Source organism: Hippopotamus amphibius, chromosome 6 (genome assembly GCF_030028045.1).
Source record: "Hippopotamus amphibius kiboko isolate mHipAmp2 chromosome 6, mHipAmp2.hap2, whole genome shotgun sequence".
In the NCBI taxonomy this organism is placed as follows: Eukaryota; Metazoa; Chordata; class Mammalia; order Artiodactyla; family Hippopotamidae; genus Hippopotamus; species Hippopotamus amphibius.
Genome location: NC_080191.1, coordinates 6,004,344 through 6,026,727, shown reverse-complemented (window position 1 = coordinate 6,026,727; position 22,384 = coordinate 6,004,344). Strand labels below are relative to the sequence as shown.

The following is a 22,384-nucleotide window of genomic DNA, read 5'->3' as shown; positions in this document are numbered from 1 at the left end:
TTTATTGGATTTTTATTTCATAGTAAAGAACATAGGCTCATTCATCAATGTTTATCCAGTAATGCCATAATCAAGTCCTAATATGTCTAGCTTTTAAATGAATACAAAATACCTTCATTATGTCTGAGAAATCTGTTTTAGAAACTAAGGTACATTTGGGGAAAAAAAATCTTAATTTAATTGCACAGGACTGGTTGACTAATGAGACTATATCATAATACAAAGATATCAAGAAGTCAAAACCATAGATATCTCAACAAAAGGTAAATAACAACATATAAAAAGATTTTTAAACAATCTGTAGAATTCTAAATGCTCTAACTTGTAGTTATAAAAATGATACATATCCACTCCCACCCCATGAAATAGCCAAAGCCATAAGAGAATAACTGAATTATCAATTTTTTTCCTTTTCTTGATTGTATTTCCACAAGCCACTCAATGACTTCTAAATGTTTCACAATTATGGTTCAATATTTCAAAGGCAGACTGCAAGTATAAAATATTTCATTGTTAGCTTTCTTGCTAATCACATCTATCGAGTGAAAGATAATGATTATTAAAATATGGTCTTTCCTACCTTATATTTATCATGAGAAGTAGATCAACATAATATTTCAGATATTTCCATAAAGTATGCAACACAGACACTGAGGAGGGGAAAAAAAGGCAATCACTTCCGAGACAAACGAAGTAAAGCAATTAAGTATCTTCTCTTGAATAAATCATTCTTTATAGAAAGTAAAGCAGAAAACTGTATGATCAATGTTAATGTTGATATCTTATGAATTTTCTACTGTAAAAGAGAATCTATACACTTTAAATTATAAAAATGCCTGAAACCAGGTATCGGAGTGTACCAGAATAGCTATGCAAATCTACCTTTCAACAAAACCCTACCAGCATTTAGTCTTCAAGATAGTCCTATTACGAGGCATGGTTTTAAAATGAGGACGGTAGGGAAAGCTAAGTGGAAAATGATCTCTGCCAGGAGCCCAGTGAAAGCCCTGACTTCCTAAGGAAAGGAAGCGGAATACACAGGGAATCCCCTTCTTGCCACCCTACAGACAAGAGAGTCATAGAGTGTTAGCGCAGAGAGATTATCAACTCCAGGCACCACACGCGTGGCCTTCAAGAAATGCAGTGTTCTTTCTGAGTCCAAATAGTTATCTAAGATCCCAATTCAGGAAATGTTAGTGAGCTGTTCTAACAACTAAAATGAATTAACTATAAAGGCATACTTCATTGTATGCAACTATGTTATTTGTGTTCATCTCAGCAGTTTTCTCTCTTAACCTATGGAAATGGGAGTAATGGAGGCCAGAGAGATGGGCAGAGACCAGAACATTCAGGGCCATACAGGAGGTCTTAGAGAATTAGGAGTTTATTGTGAAGACTCCAAGTAGCCACTGAAGACTCAAACTTGGAGTGAGACAGGCCCAAGTGTGTTTTGGAAGCATCATTCAGATTGCAAAGTGGACACAGATCCGTGTGGGACCAAATAGGAGAGAGAAGATGCAACTGAAGGCTGCTGTGGTCATCCAGGTTAGAGAAGCTGGGGTCCTGAATGATGGTGGGTGGAAGCAGGCTAGAGATTATACAAACAGTACAGATTCTTGCACCTCTCTTCCACATTTCACATGAGAATAAATACAAGCTCATATGTACCTAATAATAAGAAATCAAACTTTTCTCAAAGTTAAAATACCATCCTTAAAGCAACAATGGGTCTCAAAAGTAGATAGTAGCCTTCTAGAAAGCAACAGGAGAAGCAAATTGGTGTTCTCTGCCTGGAGTGGACACGCTAAAGGCTGCTGAGTTTCTGGGATCATATTGTGTCATTTCATACTTTCTGGGACTCACAGCTGACATTATCCATTGCGAAGGTTCAGTCCAGCTTCCAAACTCTAGTCGTGTTTCTCAATACTTATTTTGATAAGTGAGCTCTCCCTGAAACCCCAGGATGCACTGCTGTTAATGTCAAATTTTAGTTCTCACAATGGCAAAAAAATTTGCTCTTTTGGCTGGCAGGGTGTTTCTCACGAATGAACTGTAGATAACTCTGGGAAATTTCTCTGTCTCTGTGAATAACTGTTGAGTGAGGAATTCCTCAACTGTGAATTATTATGGCTGTAGAGGTACATCTAAAAGTGGCAGGTAACACCTAGAAAATGATGGTCTTCAAATTTCTACATATTTTGCTACTAAGTGACATCACCTGGAACCATATTCTTTCAGCCTTAATCACTGAAAAAGTTGAATAAAATATACTTATTTTACCCTCAGCTTTTCTTCTAAAGTCTGGGTTTGGCAAACTACAGCCTGTAAACCAAATCCAGCAAACCAAATCCTTTTGTAATTAAAGTTTTATCGGAACCTAGCCCCACCTATTGTTTACATACTGGCTCTGACTGCTTTCACAGCCAACATCCGAGCTGAGTAGTTGGGACAAAGACCTTACAGCTCACAATGCCAAAAATATTTACTATGTGGCCCCTACAGAAAAAGTGTGCTGACCCATGCTCTAAGTGAAGCTGGAAAATAACACCTAAAATATTCCCTTTTATAAACTTTATTGAAAGGATAAAAATGAACAGTCACTGAAATCACAAAAGAAGAAACGTTTAAAAACACCCCAAAGCTACACCCCATATCTTCTTCACACTCAGATGTACAAACCTTGAGAGCCACTTGAGAGTGCAGCACATTGGAAGCCACCCCCACGTGGCATCAGTAGATGGAAAGGCTGTCGCTTTTCTGAAAGGGATCCTAGGGAGCCAGATTAATCTGTTAGAAAACCATTTAAGGGAGATCCGCCAGTCCCCAAAGACAGACTCGAATTTAAGAGGATAGAGATATCAGAGGAGTGTTTCACGAGGTACTTATAAGTTCAGATCCTTGACACTGCGAGGATCCCAAGTGGAGGCCCGCACACACTGTGTGGAAGAGTCACTAATGAATCCACACCTCCTCCCCATCCCCATCTGACCCCCAAGACAGGTGTTAACGTGACAAGAGGACAGCCCTGAATCTGCAGCAACCACGCCTGTCTGGCCAAGAGTAACCTTTTCTTTTCTAATAGGAAAGTTTCAGTGCCACTCCTTGAACAGAGAGAGTACCTGCTTCGATAAATCCGGGCATGAGATGGCAAATCTGTCTTCATTTCCACCTCAGAAAGAATCACCCAGCACTGTTTTAACTGCACCCCAGCACAATCTCCCTGTGTGTTCCCTGAGGCACTTGTGGTAATCCTTATTTGTTTCACAGCCTGTACAGAATAAAACCCATCCAACTCAAATACCCTGCTCTCCCATAGCTTCCCTCACTCTTCAGCTTGCCTCCCATGGCCAAGCTAGCATGAAGTACAAAATATTGATTGGAAAGGCACTATAAACCCTGAAGAGCCAGTCGAATTACCATCCACCCTATATTTTCTTATCTCCTCACGTATAATAGTAAATATAATTGATTAGTAAATGTCGGAGTATCGTTCTGGCAATTAATGGAATAAAATGTTCCCCTCCCCTCACCCCCACGTACAAAGTCTCTGGTGTAGGAGCTCCTGTGTGACACACAAATAACAGCACTTTCCTCACAGGCTTAATTCCTCTCCCCTCTCCTTTTTTACTTAGACTCTGCTATTCATTTTCACCTCTGACAGTAAAAACCCCAGGACAAGATTGTCACAAAAAGGATTATCTTTCAGATCAATGGTGAAATCGATTCCAAACCCCACTATTTATCAGCCTGAGGCAAAAGTGCAGCTGGTTAGGAAATATGTCCTCTCTTTCAAATGCATGTTCAGTTCATCTAGGCAACATTTCACCTCATTCTACACGAATGCAATAGCCTGACTTTTTACCCATAGATGCATAATCATAAAATATATATCACCGGCCAAAAGTGATCTTTTCAATATCCTTTTATAGGTGATGCAGAGTCCTTCACTTTCAGCTTAATATATTTATAATACACCAGGTACAGGTTATTTTTTTTTTCAGTTAAAATTTCTAACTCTAAAAATGGAGGCTAAAATATAGACTAAATGGCAAGAGGGCCAATAGGAATAGATAAGATTAGCTAATCTACTTCCACTCAGCTTCTTGATAGATTTTTGGTCTCCCACATCTCCCCCCACCCCAAGTAAGTATTTTACATCAAAACCCAAGGGGGGGGGTTGACTAATATTACTGAGTTTACTGGCCTATATGTTATGTTAGCCATATAATTCAATAGCAATGGAATTTTATCAACATCAACAAGGTTTTATAAGACCAGTAAACCTAGGCTTTCAATCCCTTGGTATAATTAAATAAGTTTAAAACTCTAATTTACCTTAGTAATTCAAAACATTTGTACTAAAAAGTCCAAATACTGAAGTAAACTGTATAATTGATTTGCACAGGTTGATGTTATTAATTAAAAATAAATTATCATAGCCAGAAGGTATTTCTTACCTTAAAAAAATAGGGTAAGAAAAAGGGCACTTTGGGGCAAGAACTATTTATCTATATATTTATATACAGATGCATGTGGCGTACTAGAGCAATGATTTATTATACTCAAATAAACATCTAGAAAGAAAACAAAATGTCACAATGATATAGTCATATCACATTGCCTTGTACAAACATTTTGCAGTGTCTAGTATAGACCCTTCAAGTTTCTTAAGCCAGAGATAAAGATCAACCAAGATTTGCCAAAGGCGTCTATTTTAAGCATTCATATGTACGACAATTATTTAGACTCTAAAATGTATTGTCTCATAAAATATGATTATATGCAGTGACAAAGATTTTATGTACCTGAAATGCCACTGATGAGTTCAAATGCACAGATTCAAAGTTTACTGTGAATCTGAGACTCCAAGATCATCCAGCAAAACCTTTTATCCAAGATTAGATTTGCATTTGGAAAGATGAGAAGACTCAGAATGCACATGGATAAAGCAGCTGGTAGAGTGATCAGCGTATCATCCACTGCCTCTCACGGAAGTAGGTCTGTCAAGAAAAGAGGGCTGATTGGACTAAGGATTATTACGTGTAAAATGGAGACTCGGAGATGAAACATAAACTTGACAAGACTTGATGACAGATCTGATACTGAAGTAAGAGGAAAGTTGCACAGCAGATTCGCAGGTAAATGATTGAACAGTATAGCCATCTGAAACAGAAATGCTGGGAGAAAACCCTACTTGGAAGTGGGAGGGTGGGAGAGAGTCCTGAATTTAATTTTAGACACGTGGGGTGTGAGGTCCCTTTGAGATACAAAGGCAAATGGATACACGGGTCTAGAGTAAAGAGAAGCAGAAATTCGGACTAAAAAAGTCTCCAATCCCAAGTCCTGCCGGGCAGTGAGTTTTCTGGTAGTGTTAATATTCATGTTTTGACAAGGGTCCCAGGGAATGAAGGACCTCAGAGGAGCACCAGGATTGTGTTAAGACTAGGAGGACAAGTTGAGAATATAGGAGATTCTTCTGGCTATGCAGCGGAAGTCTGAGTGGGAAAGTGGTTTAAACATGGGTGGGTGATCAAGAGGAGGAAGTTCCCAGCACTTCAGGAATGAAGGTCAGTGGGATGCAGGTCAGTTGCACAACAAAGGTGGTCTCCACAGTTTTTGGGGGGTGGGTGAGCAATAGCCTTGCCTCGCTCACAGTGAGGCTTTCTCCCTGATATAACCAGAGCAGTGATAATACTGTGGAGAAAAGGCAGCATACCTGAGAACCACCACAGAGAAAAATTAAAAGCTAGGAAGAAATGTAGGGTAATCTAATCAAACTCCTTTAGTTTGATCAAACATTAGTTAGGATCAAACTCCTAGAGTTTGATTTTGCAGGGTCATGAATTTAGAAAAGGGCCAGAAGAGCCAACTTAAGCCATGGTCCTGTGGTCCCCAGACCACAAAGGTTTCTGATATTCCACTTGTCCCTTGCTTTACCTCACACTGGTCCCTTGAAGACTTGAAGAACTAGCCTGTGAAATAATAATAACAATAATAATAATAATAATGTGGGATGAAAAATAAAATAAAACAAATGCTTTGCAAATATTAACCTATTTATTCCTCACAACAACTCTGTGTGGTAGACTTTACTGTTATTCCCATTTAGTCACCACACAACTGAGACAAAGAGAGGTTATGTGTCACCCACGGTCACAGAGATTAGTGGCAGAGGCAGGATCTGAACCCAGGCAACTTTCTCCAGAACCCAGGCTCTTAACCATGATGAACCACAGTTCTCTCACATGCAGGATTCCATTTATTAAAAAAAAAAAAAAGCTCTAGCATTCCTGCACACTAATAAGGTTATAATGAGTGTTATAACTATGCTGTTTAGACATCACTGTTTCAAACATGGACGAAATCGTGTCCTGCTATAATTCCTCACCAGGTTCACAGATTTTAGAATATTAACAAGTAACTTTAAGCTATAAAACAATTTACACCTAAATGAAGGATGCCCTGTGGTATAACAGTAACCATAGCAACAGAGTAAGATGGGTTTGCAAAGTGAAAAGTATCCTAAGGTATTTAATGCCCTCAAAAAAAGCTTTCTCTCCATTTACAATAAGGACATGACCAGTAGCAGCAAAATAACAGTAAATTTTCATAATGAATTATATTACTATCCAGATTAGCAATATTTCATCTTAGCATTTTTATTTCCAAAAGAACAAGAACTATAGTAAAATCTGTCCAATTTACATCTCAATAATAGGAATGCTTAATTCATTCAAGATTTTATACTAAATCTTGAATAAGGTAACATTTTAAATAAACCATATATGTATATAGGTTCAATGACAAAACTATGCAGTTATAATAAAGTTTTAGCAATACCATATGCATACTATATTTACAAAGGGTAGATATATATTCAGTATAGAGTATAGTCATAATTAACTTTGAATGCATTCTGCTAAGAAACAGATTCTTTTAATAAATCAAAACAATGTAAAAAGTAGGCCTCATTTGGAGAAATGATGTGGTAAATCCTTTTATAATATGTATTGGCAAAAGAACTGTAAGATTGCTTAAGTAAATACTATTTAAAGACCACCAGTACTGTATGTTAATAAAGAAAGAAATACTAAGCCAAGGCTCTGCTTTTGCTTAAGGGTTTGTGTAGCTCTGTTCTCTTCAATGTGTATCAATGACAAATTAAAGCAGGTTATTGCTTTTCAAATATTAGGATGACAGAATAAGAAGACAAAATTCAGAGTTTGGCACAATGTGCTGATATTATCAAGATGAAGTTTAACAGAAATAACTGTGAGAAGTAAGGAGATTAGCTATTAACTGACAGCAGCTTTCACATAAATCTACAGTGTATGGCCATCAAAAGGGTAAATATTATCTTAGGTGTGTAGTGGTGGTATAACATCAGAATAAGTAAACAGACAACCTGCCCTGTGGTATCAAAGCACACCTCAGGTTCTATGGTGTTGCCTTTCAAAAAGTACACATGAACTGAAAGTTTTTAGAGAAAAACAGCCAGGTTGATGACGGAGTGTTAAAAACCATGTCACGTGAGGAATATTGCCCATTGAGGCAAAGTTCCCCACGGTCAGGGACTGACCACACCTTAGTTTTGTCACCAATATCTAGTACACAGTAGGTGCAGAGTAAATGTTTATTGTACAAATGAACAAATTAATGTATGTAAACATGCAGAAAAGAATAAGACAAGATTGAAAATCTTCAAATATTTGAAAGAGTGTATATAGAGGATACAAGTTATTGTTTGGCCTCCCAGAGTAGAAGGAGGACCAGAGTTTGGAAATCACAGGAAAACAATTTCAACGCAATTAAAAGAAGACCACGGTGCTATTTAGAGCCCTGCTAGGATGGAATGTCTGCCCCGGTTCCTCTCCTGGAAGGACCAAGCCAGATATGGGTTTAGACGTGTTGACAACAGGGACAGCAGCTTCCTAGTGCATGGGGACCCAAGAGGCAGAGACGCACAGCGCTGCCCCAGATTCCTCTTCTCATGTGACGATGCTCAGTTTGGTTCAAGGCACCAGTGTTTCTAAATGCTCCCTAAACGGAAGAGTATAGATCATTCGCATGAGCTCTTGCAGGGTCATTAGTGTGAGCTTCTTGGTGCTCACTGGGGAGGGGAGACCAAGGGCACTCCAGGAGATACAAAGATGGGGTGCACCTGTTCCTGACACTAGGCGGGCCACCGTGCTGCTTAGACACTTTTATACCACTGGATAATTAAATTGTAGGTTTGCATGCAGTCTCTCCCCACTGACCTATAACCCCCTGAAAGTAAAATACTTAAGGTTCCTTCTAACACTGAAAGTTTGTTGCTATCAAAATACAGGCTAAAGAGGCTAAGGTGAGTACTAAGAGGACCTATCATTTAATCCTGGTATCCAGGCTATGAGGAGGCACTATTATTACTATTTCCATTTTATAGACTAAGAAAATGCCATTTGGAAATATATACTAACTCACCTAAGATCTGACATTTTGTAGGGTTAGGGGTAAATCTCAGGAATATCTGTCTCCAAAGTCAATGTCCTACCATGATGATCAGACATTTCTTGCACTGAAAAGCACTGGCATTAAATTAAAAGAGAGATATTGAGAGATACTGAGAAAGAGAGAGTGAATAACTGCAGGTTTATCCAACAAAATAAAGTAAATATGTCTTTCAGGGAAGAGAGGCTAAGACTCGATTATTAATTTAAGGTATTTTGCATAAGACCCAATGAGGTAAATTTCAATCCTATATTACATTCAGTTTGAATTATCTTGCTGACAAACAAGATCTTTCATAATAATTCTGGAAAATCACCTTTGCTCTGTTTCAGACTCGCTGCGTCACCCCCGGCCAGGCACAGGTGCAGCAGTTTACCAGTAAAATGGCCTTCCAGGTACACACTGGACTGAAGACTCTTGTTGCTGTTTATTGAAGACTATCACTGAATCGTGATGATAACAACTGATTCCTGCAACAACTGCTTCTATCTCTTCACCAAAAATTACAATGCTTGAGCTTTTAAATGTACATAAAGAGAACTCCTCTAAGAAAAAAATGAAAAAATGTCATCCTTCCTAAGAAGATGTGTCATTGGGCACAAGGAAAGCTGGAGAAAATGCTTTAGAGATCAAAATGTAACATGACCAAGTATGAGGGATTTGTAAAGAAATGCTAGATGTGACAGAACTAAAAATATCATCTAACTATTACAGTCATTACCTGAGAAAAAAAATCTCTGTGTATTATTTAGCATGTTCTATTGAAGAGTACGAACAGAAAGGCCAAGATCTTAAAAGAATATATAGTAATTATTGAGAAGGTTAGGGAAGAATACAGGTAATACGAAGAAACAAAGAGAATGATGTCCTTGGGTTCAGCAGTGGCAAGAACAGTAAAAATAAAAAATACAACTTATTCAAAAATTCATGCCGTATATTAGGTAAAATACTTTTAGTATTTCAACAGATATCTATAGTTATATGTGGGTGTCAAAAGATCCTGTCAATACCACTTCTTCCTCTTCTCCTACAGTAACATTCTAACCATAGTTTAACACCCTCTAAACATATAAGATATAGCTGAATTTTTTAATTAAACAGCCTGACGATTTCAGAGTAAGGTGAGTCACCTGAAGGTCTCTTACCTTAATGGAGACTAGTGAGATGGTGGTGGCGATGGCATGGAAACATATCACTCAGAAAGGCAGACAGACGATTGACCAGGACTGACACAGAAATAGGCCTTGTATTTATTCCCAAGAGTACTGAGGAAGTCCTAAACTGGTGTGTTGTTGTGATGACGAAAGTGAAATAGTGACTGCAGTTCCTGACTGAGGAAGCTTGCTGTCATAGACCCTAAGTGAAAAATCAGGCCAAAGGCCACATTTTATGCTTTACAAACTATTTTAGTTTCTCTTTTAAAAGGATTTTAATGGCCCTTGTAAAATGATTTATATCATATAGGTTAATTTATATATACTTTAATATATGTGGACATAAAATTTAAAAAATCTCTACAACTATGAATATATCTAAATTATGCCTTTAAATTTGTATTTACACATCAAATATGTAAATGTCATTATGTACATAAATTTTTAAATATAAGAATATTTTTAAATATGACCTCTAGTTTAACAGCAGAAGGGGAAATCTTGTCTACATCAAATGAATGCTCATGAAGGGAAGGCTAGACACTAAACTTTACTGGGAGACATGTGTCTAAGCTTTGTATCTACAAAGACAATTCATCTGTTTTAAATTTGTGAACTGTGATTGATGAAATCTCAAGGCTCTATTCAAAAAACTGAAAGATACCTAGCATAAAAAGAGCCATAGAGATGTTTCAGATGGTTTTGCTATTGTTTGTACAAAAAGAAAAGCAATGAGCTCAGTAAAGATTATAGGCAATGCTCCACAAATGTAATTAACAATTACTCTGTGTCTACTCCATTTCTGTGCAATGAGAATATAGTCAAGATGTGTCCATGGTGGCTTTTTGCTTTATTCTCACCAATTAACAGACTATTGGATATGACAGTAATTAGACACCTCAGCTAGAAAAAGATCATTATATCTTAATGAGATGATTAAAAACAACAACAAAAAAAAAAGCGTGCTTCTTGCAAAATATTAGCATATATTTCAAGTAACAATAGTATAATTTATTTTATCTCCAGGTTCATTGTGCTTTGTCAGCCCATATAAAAGAAATTCTACAACCAAAATATGCCTTAGAAAGTTATATAACCTAAATGTAAAATAACAATTTTAATGAATCATCTGTACCTTTCAGATATATTTATTTTGAGAATGTTTTCTAGTGCTACTCTGACTTGACAAGTTACAGTTGCCACATAATATTTTAATCTTACACTGGTACACTTAACATTCCAAGAATTTCAGTTTCCATACTGTTACGTAGTTCAGGCCACCTTCCAAAATCTGGCTCATTCAGTCTCCATCAGATGGGTTTGCTTTAGGCCCCACCACAGATTTAACTATGAACACCCCTGGCAGGCACGTACACACACAGAGAGGCTGGGGAGAACATGAAGGTATCTGCGGAATGCACACCAACCCCAGCCAAGGTCAAAGACCTCCTCGGAAACCTTTCTTTGGGTTAGATTTTTATTAGCTTAAAGCAGATGTTTCATTGCATATGTCATCTAGAAAGGATAGTAACTAACATCTCCCTACATGTCACCCTGAATTAATTATCAAATATGCTAGCATAAGATCTGGTTTGCAGAAACAGGTAAACACAAAATAAAACCAAGATGGGAAAGAAGAGAGAGAAAAAGAATGAACTATGTAATGCCCAGATAGTCAGGGGGCATCTGAGTGAAAGGATTTGGTCATTAATTCACATACTCTTAACACTCTCTTCATTCACTCATTCACTCGTTCAGAAGGCACTTATCGAATACCTATGATCCAAGTCAGCAGAGTTTAAATTTACACGTAACCAAGGTAAACATTCTTTGGTCCTAAAACAAAAGGTTGCTCTCTTATTTAAGCTTTATTTATTATTGCTAGTATGGAAATAAAACTTTACTCCCTCCAATTTTATACCTGTGCATTCAAAGCCAGAAGCCATCACCCAGGAACACCACCACTTACTGCTGTCAAACCTACAAATATTATTGCACGCAAACTTGTCCTCCTGGCCTTCCTTTCTCAGTCGGCAGAATAGGCTTTCTTTCTTTTATCTAAGGCCCATCTACCCACATTCTCCTGATGCCGCCCCAACCCCACTGCCTTCTGAAGACCTCGCTCTGTGGATCATCCCGTAGCAGTTGGCACATGGTGGGATAATTATTTATTTGTCTGATAGTAGGCCCACTGAGGAAAGGAAGATTGCTGACTTGACTCATTTTTATAACTCCAGCACCTAAGACACCTCAGCTCCTAATACTCAGTCAATCAACACTTGCTGAATAAATGGACTTAGCAATGTTTCCAACTTCTGCCCCATCTCTGTTGCTACCATTGCTATTTCCTCATCATATACCATATATACTACTTATAAAAGAATAAAAGACACTCTACATCCCAGTGATGTGTATATAATTGTTTCATGACACTCTTTACATTCATAATTTCCCCCCTCCTATAACATACTCACTACATAGTTTTTAAAGTGTAACTGTACCCTTCTTATATTATAAAGGTGAAATGGTATATAGCCAAGCATATCTGAGGCAAGATACGTTTTTTTTCCCTGCTATCTTCTATCAATCCATTTATTTGTATAGCACAAAATTGCCATTCCTCTGAATTGAAGCAGGAGAAAGCCTTACATAATATACCACTATTTTGATATACCTTGACATATACATTATGTAACAGCATTTTCCTTTGCTATACTTCACAACATAATAGAGGAATGCTTTTTTAAAGTCAGCAACATCAGCAGGAATAAGACTTTTAAATGAATCTCCTGGGAAGACAGAATTCTCACACTGAAAGACTAAGAGTTTATTCCATAAGACTACATTTTTTTCTGAAATTATTAAGTTGCAATGACCAGGTCACAACTGCATTATTAAGCAACAACAACAGCAACAAAAACAGTATATGGGAGAGACCTATCTAGACCCTTTGGATGATTTTTAAAAATTTTTTAATGTAATGGCATTTATAGGATAGATTTTTAAGGTAAAAATGAATTTTTGGTTTTATGACCCTATGATGAAATATCAAAATATTAATAACAAACAAGTAACAGTACTAGCTAAAACTCATTAAGCACTTAATATGTCCAGGCACTGTCCTGAGGGCTCTCTATGTTAGTGCATTTAAACCTCAGACTAACCCAAACCTCAAACCAAAGGCACAATCATGATCAGCATTTATTACACACGAAGAATCTGAGGCACTGAGACTTAGAGGCATTTTCTCAGGACATCCACTGATAAGTGGTAGGCCCAGGGTTTAAATCCATGCTCTTAATGTTAACCATTATACTTTCTTCAGTGTCTTCATGTTTAAATGTGAATAAAAATAAAATACTGTTCTATTCCTCTTTCTCTCTAAAACTGAAATCATTTTTTAAACTGTTTGGAGCACATTTCAGGATAGGGATGATAGAAAATCACCAGCCACTCAAATGTCAATATCTTAAGGAGAGGATCTTATGAAGTGTGTATTCAATCTTACCAAGGCACAGATAATGGTGAGTTATCTGACAACTGCCAAAAACCCACTAGGGTACTACTTCGTCAGAAACAACTATTTTCAGCCCTACTCAGTTACTATGCTGCCAAACCAGTTTCTACATTGCTTTATATTAAATAATATACATTAAAAATCAACGAGTCAGCTTATAATAAATCAAATACTTTTAATATTTATATAATTAAATGGGTAGCCCAGACATATCTCTCTCTTAGAGTTAAGCAGAAGCAAATCTACTTTCCTGTGTTCAGGAAAGCAAAGGTTCTTCATGAGTAAGCTCTGAATCTAAATAAGCCTCAGTCCAAAAAGAGTTTTACCTCCGACTGATAATCCCCTAGGTTTATAATAAAAATGCTGACATAGCTTTAGCTACAGCATAACAAATGCAAGGCTATAATGTTTGCCTGTCAGAAATTCCTATTTATTTCCAATGTCCTAACAGATGTGCTTTACCGCCTTTAAATTCCCTCCAAAAGTTAATTGCTTGTCTATCAAAAAGATAAACATCTTGTTTTAGGCTTTAGGGATATTACATGTGGAGAGAAAAACCAATACGCCAGCAATACACTGTGTCCAAAATTCCTTTGCAGTAAGAAGGCCAAGCTCTCTCAGAACATTAGAAAGCTACCATGAAGGGACAGCCAGATCATCCCAAGGTCTTAAAAAGTATAGGATTCTCCATATAGTAACATTAAAACATATAACACACTTAGATTTTATTACATCAATGAAGCTTGATTTAATGCTACATAATGACTAATTTTTTGAAAACAAATTTCAAAATGAAGGTGACATTCTTTTAGACTCTTGGAATCAAATAAGTTTCAGACAAAATGGACCTTCAACATATCTAGCCCAGTTCTTTTCAGACTATAAATTCTGACCCATTAATGAGTCACAGAGTTTTTTAAAAAATAAAACAAAATAGAAAATACCAGAATATTACATGTAGTAAGAGCAAATTTCATGCTGAGAAACTTTTCTGTCAGGTAAACACAACACAAGTATACAGTATAGTGATGCAAAATGAATTTCTTACTGTGAGATACTATTTTTTAAAAGTTTGAAAACATTGATCTTGAGTAACTCTTTCATTTTGCAGGTGAAAAAAACAGGCTCACGGGGACTTCCTTAAGGTCACAACTCATTAAGAACAGAGCCTGAAATAGAACCTGTTTATTATTCTATTCACGGCCCATATGTGTGTATACATATATCCTGCACCTTAACTGTATGCCGTAATTTCATATATTAATTCTACTTTTGCCCCTTGATATATTGCTATATAGTGCTAACATCACAGAGACATATTAAATATTTAACGTGAAGGTAGATAGTGACAACCATAGCAGAAATTTTTCAATATCCCCCTTTATAAAGTTGTACCTAAAAAGCATGAGGCAACCACATGAGCAAAGGGGCAGGTACAACAAAGGTGTGTTCTGGTGTCAGCAGCTTGACTAGAGTAGAGTTCTTCTAGAAGAACACAGAAAAAATAAATTTAGAAAAAATGCACATACTACCTTAGATACTATACAGTAACATGAGGATTCCATTCTCCAAAGAGCTGGTTTAAACTGAAAATATGTAAATAGCCTCAGGAATGTAAACTTTTAGAATTAACCACTCAGAGGAATTAAGATGTTTAAAAATAAATCCCTTAATTAATAATTAACATTAAAAGAAAATTATGACTAACACACGAGCCTTGATGCCACTGTTAGATTATTAGATGGATGACAAATCTTACCAAATCTGGACACTTGTTATGTTTAGGTTGTTTTATTTATAAAACTATTAGATGCATGAAAAGCAACAACACAGAACTGCTATCTATCCTTTGAATTTTTCCATCCTTATAAACACATACACATATGCAAGCACACACTATAGACAGGCAGACAGAAAGTGAGATAAGCAAGCAGATTAAAGCAAATCTAAAATAAATGGTTCCTCTACCCTTACTGTTCTACAGCTTCCTTCTTTCACTAAGCAATATATTATGGGCATCTTTCATACGGTCCTCATTCATTCTTTATGCATGGCCTACCATTTAATAAATATGGATTAAGCAGCGTGTTTTACGGTAAATTTTATATTTTTTGCAAATATAAAGGTAATATTTGCACATTTATTATGACAGATACCAGTATAACTTAATGTAACATTTTAAATAACATACTCTTCGTTGACATATCTACTTTGCTCAGTGCTGTTTGCTCATCTGCTATGGCCAGTGAGGAATTAAGGGCACTTATATCCATTCCTTTCTTCTCTCCTCTACCTCTTAACTATGGGCATTTATATTTTATTTTTTGCTCTTCCACTGGTTACCATTTATAGTTGAAAGTAATATATACTTAAACTCTCGTTGATTTGTCAGCCTGAAATCAATTCCAGCTTCAATGAAAGATGAAAACTGCTGCACATACACTTCCTCCTACAATCTCCTTGACCAGTCATCTTCTGATTAATGTTAATTATTATTTTTATAACATCAAAACAATAATTTAGTCTCTTATACTCTGTATACAATTTGATTCTAAAAGTTAAAATTCAATGTAAGCACATTTCTAGTCCTATGCCAATTTAAATATCACTCATGGCAGAATCAGGTAGTACGTTTAGATCCTTAGAGAAGGAATTTTCATACTAACACTAAAGTCTTCCTCCATGAATGGGAATTTTCAAAGTTTCAGGCTTCATTGGATTATCTTTTCATTGTCTTTTCATTTTCCCAGTTCCTTCCAGTCTATATTCAGCCATCACTTTTCCTGTATTTCATACTATCCTTTTACTCAAAATTTTTTTGATTATCACAATATATTTTCATATAGACATCCCTTATCAATCTCTGCATTCCTCTGGAGTACAACTGAAAATTGGATACAGAATTTTGCATTTAAATTAACTTTCTCTTTGGTCTTTGAAGACATTGCTTGGATGTTTCTAGGATCCAGCGTTGCTGATGAAAACCCTGCTCCCCTGATTTTCATTTCTTTTTAGATAACCTATTTTATCCTCATTAGAAGACTGTAGCATTTTCATATGCATGCGAATTTTGAAATTTCACCAAGATATGTTTACATATAGTTCACTTTCATCCATCTTGCTTGCTAGACTTTTTAATCTGACAACTGATGCCTCAGGTAGATTAAGCGTAGTGACAGCCCAGTTTCTTCATGCTTGCCCAAATCCAAGCCCTCTGGTTCTCTGAACTGGCCGGGTAATTTGCTTTAGTCCTTGGGACCTTTGCCTTGACAAAGGGAAGTAATCAGAGCCTTGAAGAAACCATGTGCATTAGAACTTCCATTCTTGCTACCCTTAGGAATCCTGCTGCCAAGAGAGCAAGCCAAAGTTGGCAGGGTGATAAGACACATGCTCAGTTACTTCTGTCATCACAGTCAAACGCCAGTCACACAATGAGTTTATGTTATATCAACTAATCCCCAGTCAATCTTCCAGCTGCCCAGAGTCACGTGAGCTAGTTCAAGTGAAAAGGCCACACCACGCCCAGACCCAAAGAAGCAACCAGCCAAATCACAGTCACAGAAGCAAAACAAATGGCTGCTGTTTCAGGCCGCTAAGTTGTTCAGTCCTGTGTTACGCAGCCAAGGTTAATTAGCACAGAGTATTTATTCAGCTTATAAAAATATTTTTTCATTAAACTGAATTCTCTGCCTTTCATTGTCTTATTTGTTTATATTAACCAGATGTTGACTCTGCTGACTCTATTTCCTGGTCTGCTTAACATTTTTATTTTACATTTCCTTTTCTTTCTGTTTCAAATGTTGGGAGTTATTTTTCAATTTAACTCAAAGATTAAAAACAAGCCTTAACTTCAATAATGTCCTTTCTGTCTATCAGTTGGTCCAATAAAATTTTAACTTGGTAATCATATTTTTAATTTCCTGGAAATTTCTTGTTTTCTGATTGCCTCTTTTCATAACATCCTGTTATAGCTATAATATCCTCTCAAATTTGGCTAAGGGTACTAATTAGACTTCTTTTTAAAGTCTCTTCTGTTCCCTGAATTATACCAAAGTCTCCTGGTATCAGTTACTCTTTTTGTTATCTAAATATAGTTTTCCCTTAAATATCTAATAATTCTTGATTATCAGTTTATTTTTCTAAGTAAAAAATGATAGCAATCAGTAGGTAGCTCATACTGTTCCATCTACACTGTGAAACACATTATCCCAAAAGGTCTCGCCACAGGATGAAAGGGATGTCAACAGTCAGAATTTTCTTGGGCTTCATGAGCAGAAAAGCAGGCAGGTGACCCCCACAATTGCCAAATAAGACACATTTCATTTTATGTGTGAAATTTTCATGAATTTCATTACTGGACACCTTTTCTACTTTTTTTCCAATTTCAATGCAGAATTGCACAGTAGGGGGAAAAAATCTGTTTCATTATTTTAATGCTACCATAGGACAAAAGAGAATTAGGCTACTGTGTTTAGTCCGCTAGCTTAAAGCAGAGGCATAGTAGTCAGACTTTCCCTCTATCTCTTTCTAGGCTCTCATATGTTAGCTTCATTGGGTCATAAATGTCTGATGCTGAGGGTAGAATTCAGGAAATTTATCTTTGAGATAATACATTTTGAGAATGTTTTATGTAAGGAATAATTTGCTTGTAAAGAATAATTAAAGTTTCTAATACAGAGATTTTATAAGGAAAATTTGGCTTTTCTCTTAAATTCAAAGGAATATATACATTATGACACTTTCCTAAGGACTCCTGAAACCAGCAATTACGTAGATGAATGCTTTATTCTTTGCAAACATTGCTACACTAAATACTCTACAATTTAAAGTTCATTTAAGCTTTCTGACACCAAATAATATTTCTTTGTTATGTCTGAAACTTATAAATGCAACATAAGCTCAAAAGAAAAGCAGCATATTAAAATAAAGTAAGGTTCTTTTCCAATGGCAACAGAGATAAATCAGAGAGTTTATCAAGGCTACAGACTGGCAGAAGAATAGTAGCCCTAGCTTTCCAAAATCAAGCTAATCTCAAAACACACCCTATCTTCTGTTTAGCTTTGATGTATTAATAGTTCATTTGTCTTCAGTCTCAAGGCTGGTGCTCAACAGACTATAGTGATCAAAAAAACTATGTCATATAAAAATGCATATCTAGTACAGCTCATTCTATTTTTATTTTAAAAGTGATTTAAAAAACTTTGAGAGAAGAACATAATTTTCAAAAGAAAACTTATAGGTGCCCATAAATACATGTATCAAGGAAGTAAAGTGGAGTTGTTTTGCTTAAGGGCTGGGGATAGGAACTCCTCATAACTTAGCTTTACGGCCTGGAGACACAGCAACTTTTTCCTTGAAGGAGACCGAAATTCACTCTTCAGATACATGCAGGGGAAAAAGAATTGTGACTTCACATTTTGAAATTAATATACTTTCCATAAATATTTATTGGAAATGATTAAATAAAATATTTCCACAACTAACTCATTAACTATCTCTATGTAACCAAACAGTAGAGGCACTTTGAGAGCTACCTGTGACATAAAAGGCATAATTTCTAACCTCCAGAATCAAATATAATTCCCATATAAAGCTGAAGCCATACTGCATGCTGCTGAGTTCTGTAGCAGGCCAATACAGGTTGGAATATTTAAGTTTATTAATTATGAGGAAAAGGGAAAGATTTCCCGCAACTGCATTTCTGAGGATCACTGGCATTCAGGCAAACCTGATAACCTAGATAGAACCAGCTCAGTCAGCCTTCGCCCAGAGTGAAGACAGCACGAGCGATGCCACGCCAATCCACAACAACATGCAACTGAGCGAGGAATAAATCAATAATCATGAAGCTACTGGATCTGTTATTACTGCAGCACAGACCAGCCTGACTTACAGGCAGTTTACAACCAGATTAAGGATGATGTTAAAATGAGGACCTGATTTCAGACAAAATAAGGATCTAGTGTAGGTTACCAGTTTACATGTCCAAACATGTCTTTTCATTCAGTGGTTTTAACCTGGGGATGGGTGATGCTGAGCTTGGTTTTGTCTGGTCTCGACCTGGCAGCATGGCAGCCAATATTCATGTCCACCCCTCTAGAAATCAAAGATGAGAAGAAATGTCTTTGCTCAAATATCACTCTCTTGGTGAGAATGATGGCCTCATTTAAAATTGTAAAGCAGCCTCCTCCTCATTGATAACACTCTGCAATTCCCTTCCTTGCTGTCTTTTTCTCCACAGCACATCACCACCATTTGTGTGCATGTGTATAAATACATAAATATACGTATATGTATATACAGCTTATTTGATTACTCATAACTTGCAAAACTCTGAAAATTACTATCTATTTCACAGTATCTTCCTAAAAAATTTATGATCTCTATATCCCCAGGAAGAAGGCAAGTGACAGTTCCCTTTTTAACAGACGGAAACAGGAAAGACAAAAGCACTGGGAAATTTACTCCAGTTACTTCCTCAGTACCAACTTGCAAGAAGGACTTCAAGCCTGTTTTCTCTAACAGATAAATTATATCACAGTTCAAAGCACATCTTGAACTGCACTGGCTTGACAGATTTTGACTAATGAATGACATATTTACAACTGAGTAGGTGCTAGGAAAATTCCCACTCATGTTGCCAAAGAAAATCAGTGTTACTTGAGACCAAAGATAAAATGCAGAACCTATTCTTCCCACAAAATGATAATTACTTGCACTAAAATCATTGATGAGTGAGATATTTCTGGTACATTATGGGTTAACCTGTTTTTTTGTTTTTTGTTTTCCATGCTACCTGGGGAAGTTACCATTTTCATGTTTGTTTTTAATGGCAAAACTAATGTGAAGTTTTAAACAAAACAATTTTAATGTAATTTTGTAATGCTATCATTTGAAAAGTAGAGACTGACTACACTATATTTGCATATAAAACGTTTCACAGATAGCACAATTTTTTTTTGCTTCCAAAAAACTTTTCCCCTCAAAGTAAGCCACAATGCCTTTGAGAACAGCTCTCAACCTAATCACAGAGAAAGAATGTTTGCTTATGAATTTCTATCATCATTTCACAGATGAATGAAATCTAAACTAGAACACTCTATGGATATTTTAAAAAAGTACCTGAGCACAGGATGATTAAAGTATAGTACCTTCACATGTCTCTAGTGGCATTATATTCTAGAAAACATTCATTTAAAAAAAATTTTTTTTCTAATTAATAACTAACCTTTCAAATTTTGAGCAAGTCAAAAAAGCTTAAAATACCTGATAATTACCACTAGTTTTAATTGTGCTATGTCCTAGGGGGGATTCAACTTAAGGATAAATAAGGCAAAGTCCCCACTCTGTGGAACTCACAATACAGTAGAGACTGAGGCAGAAACACATAATTACATCATCTGAAACTTACTAAGGAGAAATTTGTAGAAAGTGCTATGACAACTTCAAGGAGGAAGTATGTCTTGAAGATGAAGGAAGATTTCCAGGAACTGATGTTTGAGCTCTGTCTTAAAGGACGCATAGACATGCATCAGTAAAGAAAGTCCTTCTTTATAAAGAGGCTAACGTGCAATAGCACAGAGGCAAAAACAAACAAAACAAAATGAAATAAACAAAACAAACAAAAAAATCCCCCACAACATATTCAGGAAATGGTTTGTAGCTGCTGCATCCAGAATATAGAGTATTCAATAAACTGGAAGAATTAAGAGATTATTCATTCAAAAATATTTGTATCAACTAAATGTTTGTCATTGGAAATGATTTTAGTAGAAATGATGCCCTGGGATTGTGAAGAGCTTTACAGTATTTTGGAATTTATTTAATAGGTAATAAGGAATTGTCAGTGGTTCTCAGCAGGGGAGTGATATGATCATTTTTTTTTTTTATTTGAGTAAGGTGATTTGAGTTGGAGGGTGAGGGAGACTCGCATCCAATACATTAGTTAACAAACAACTGTAATGACTAAGGTGAGAGACGATGAAGGGTAAAAATAGGGGAGTTAAGCAAAGTCAATGGAGATGAATGTGTATATTTAAGAGAATTATCTGCAACCAAAATGATGTGATGAAAAAAAAAAGGCAGAAAGAGGGACTTCCCTGGTGGCACAGTGATTAAGAATCCATCTGCCAATGCAGGCGACATGAGTTCGAGCCCTAGTCCAGGAAGATTCCACATGCCTCGCAACAACTAAGCCTGTATGCCACAACTACTGAAGCCCGCATGCCTAGAGCCTGTGCTACACAACAAGAGAAGCCACCGCAGTGAGAAGCCCGAGCACTGCAATGAAGAGTAGCCCCTACTAGCAGCAACTAGAGGAAGCCCACACGTGCAGCAACAAAGACTCAACGTAGCCAAAAACAAATAAATAAATAAATAAATTTATTTTTTTTTAAAAGGCAGAAAGAGACAAGAATCAGCAACAACTCCAAGAATGAAAAATTTATAGAACTATCCGGGGCATGTTAACTTTTAGATAACTGAGGGACAAGCAGAACAAGCAGTGGGCAGTTTCAAATAACGGGATGAGGCTAGCAGAGACATTAGAGTCCTTATAGAACAGGCGGCAGCTGACGTCAGCTCAACAGTCTAAGGTACCACCCTATGGGATAGCCCCACAAAAGAAAATACAGAGGAAATCAAAAAGGCTGAGAAGGCAGGATCAAAGATATAAGACAATCCAACAGTAAGTGATAATCTAGAAATCAAGAGACACAGGCTTCACAGAGTGGACATACTGTCATGAGGTCAACATAATCAAACAGATAAGGACTAGAAAAGCCCTTGGACATGGCAATAAGGAAGCCACTGATGAGGAAACCTCACAGTGGAAGAGAACTCCAATTATCAGGAAAACAGGAATGAATGGGAGGTAAGGCAGTGAGCAAAGGTCATTCTTTCTGAAAATTTTGGTTACGCAGAGACAAAAGTAATAAGGACAGTTGCTTGAGGGCAAAGTAGAGTTGAAAAACTGAGATAGAGGGAATTGCAGGATAATTGTATAGAGCACAGTATAGAAGAGACTGAAGATGGATACATTTCAGACATCAAAGAGAGAAGACGTGATTGTGAAGCAAAATTAAACACAAATAACCTTGGAGGTAAAGAAGGGAAAACCATCCTTTCTGAGCATTCTGTGTGTGCCACATTTTTACTGTATACTTTCTTGTACATTTTCTTAATTGGGCAAACACTGCTCATAGGGTATTGTTATCCCTAATTA

The 22,384-nt window shown here is 36.5% G+C and overlaps 1 protein-coding gene across 4 annotated transcripts in view; it reads right to left on the bottom strand.

Annotated features, from left to right (window-relative positions):
* The window catches only part of PRKN (parkin RBR E3 ubiquitin protein ligase), a 1,257,866-nt gene that overhangs the window by 1,141,199 nt on the left and 94,283 nt on the right, over positions 1-22,384 (bottom strand). For all 4 annotated transcript variants that reach the window (XR_009054231.1, XM_057738154.1, XM_057738155.1 and 1 more), the window contains exon 2: positions 14,557-14,646. Coding sequence is in view for 3 of the 4 variants with exons in the window: in XM_057738154.1 (XP_057594137.1) it covers positions 14,557-14,646 (90 nt within the window). In the remaining variant the exon portion in view is untranslated. The remainder of the gene's footprint in view (positions 1-14,556; positions 14,647-22,384) is intronic.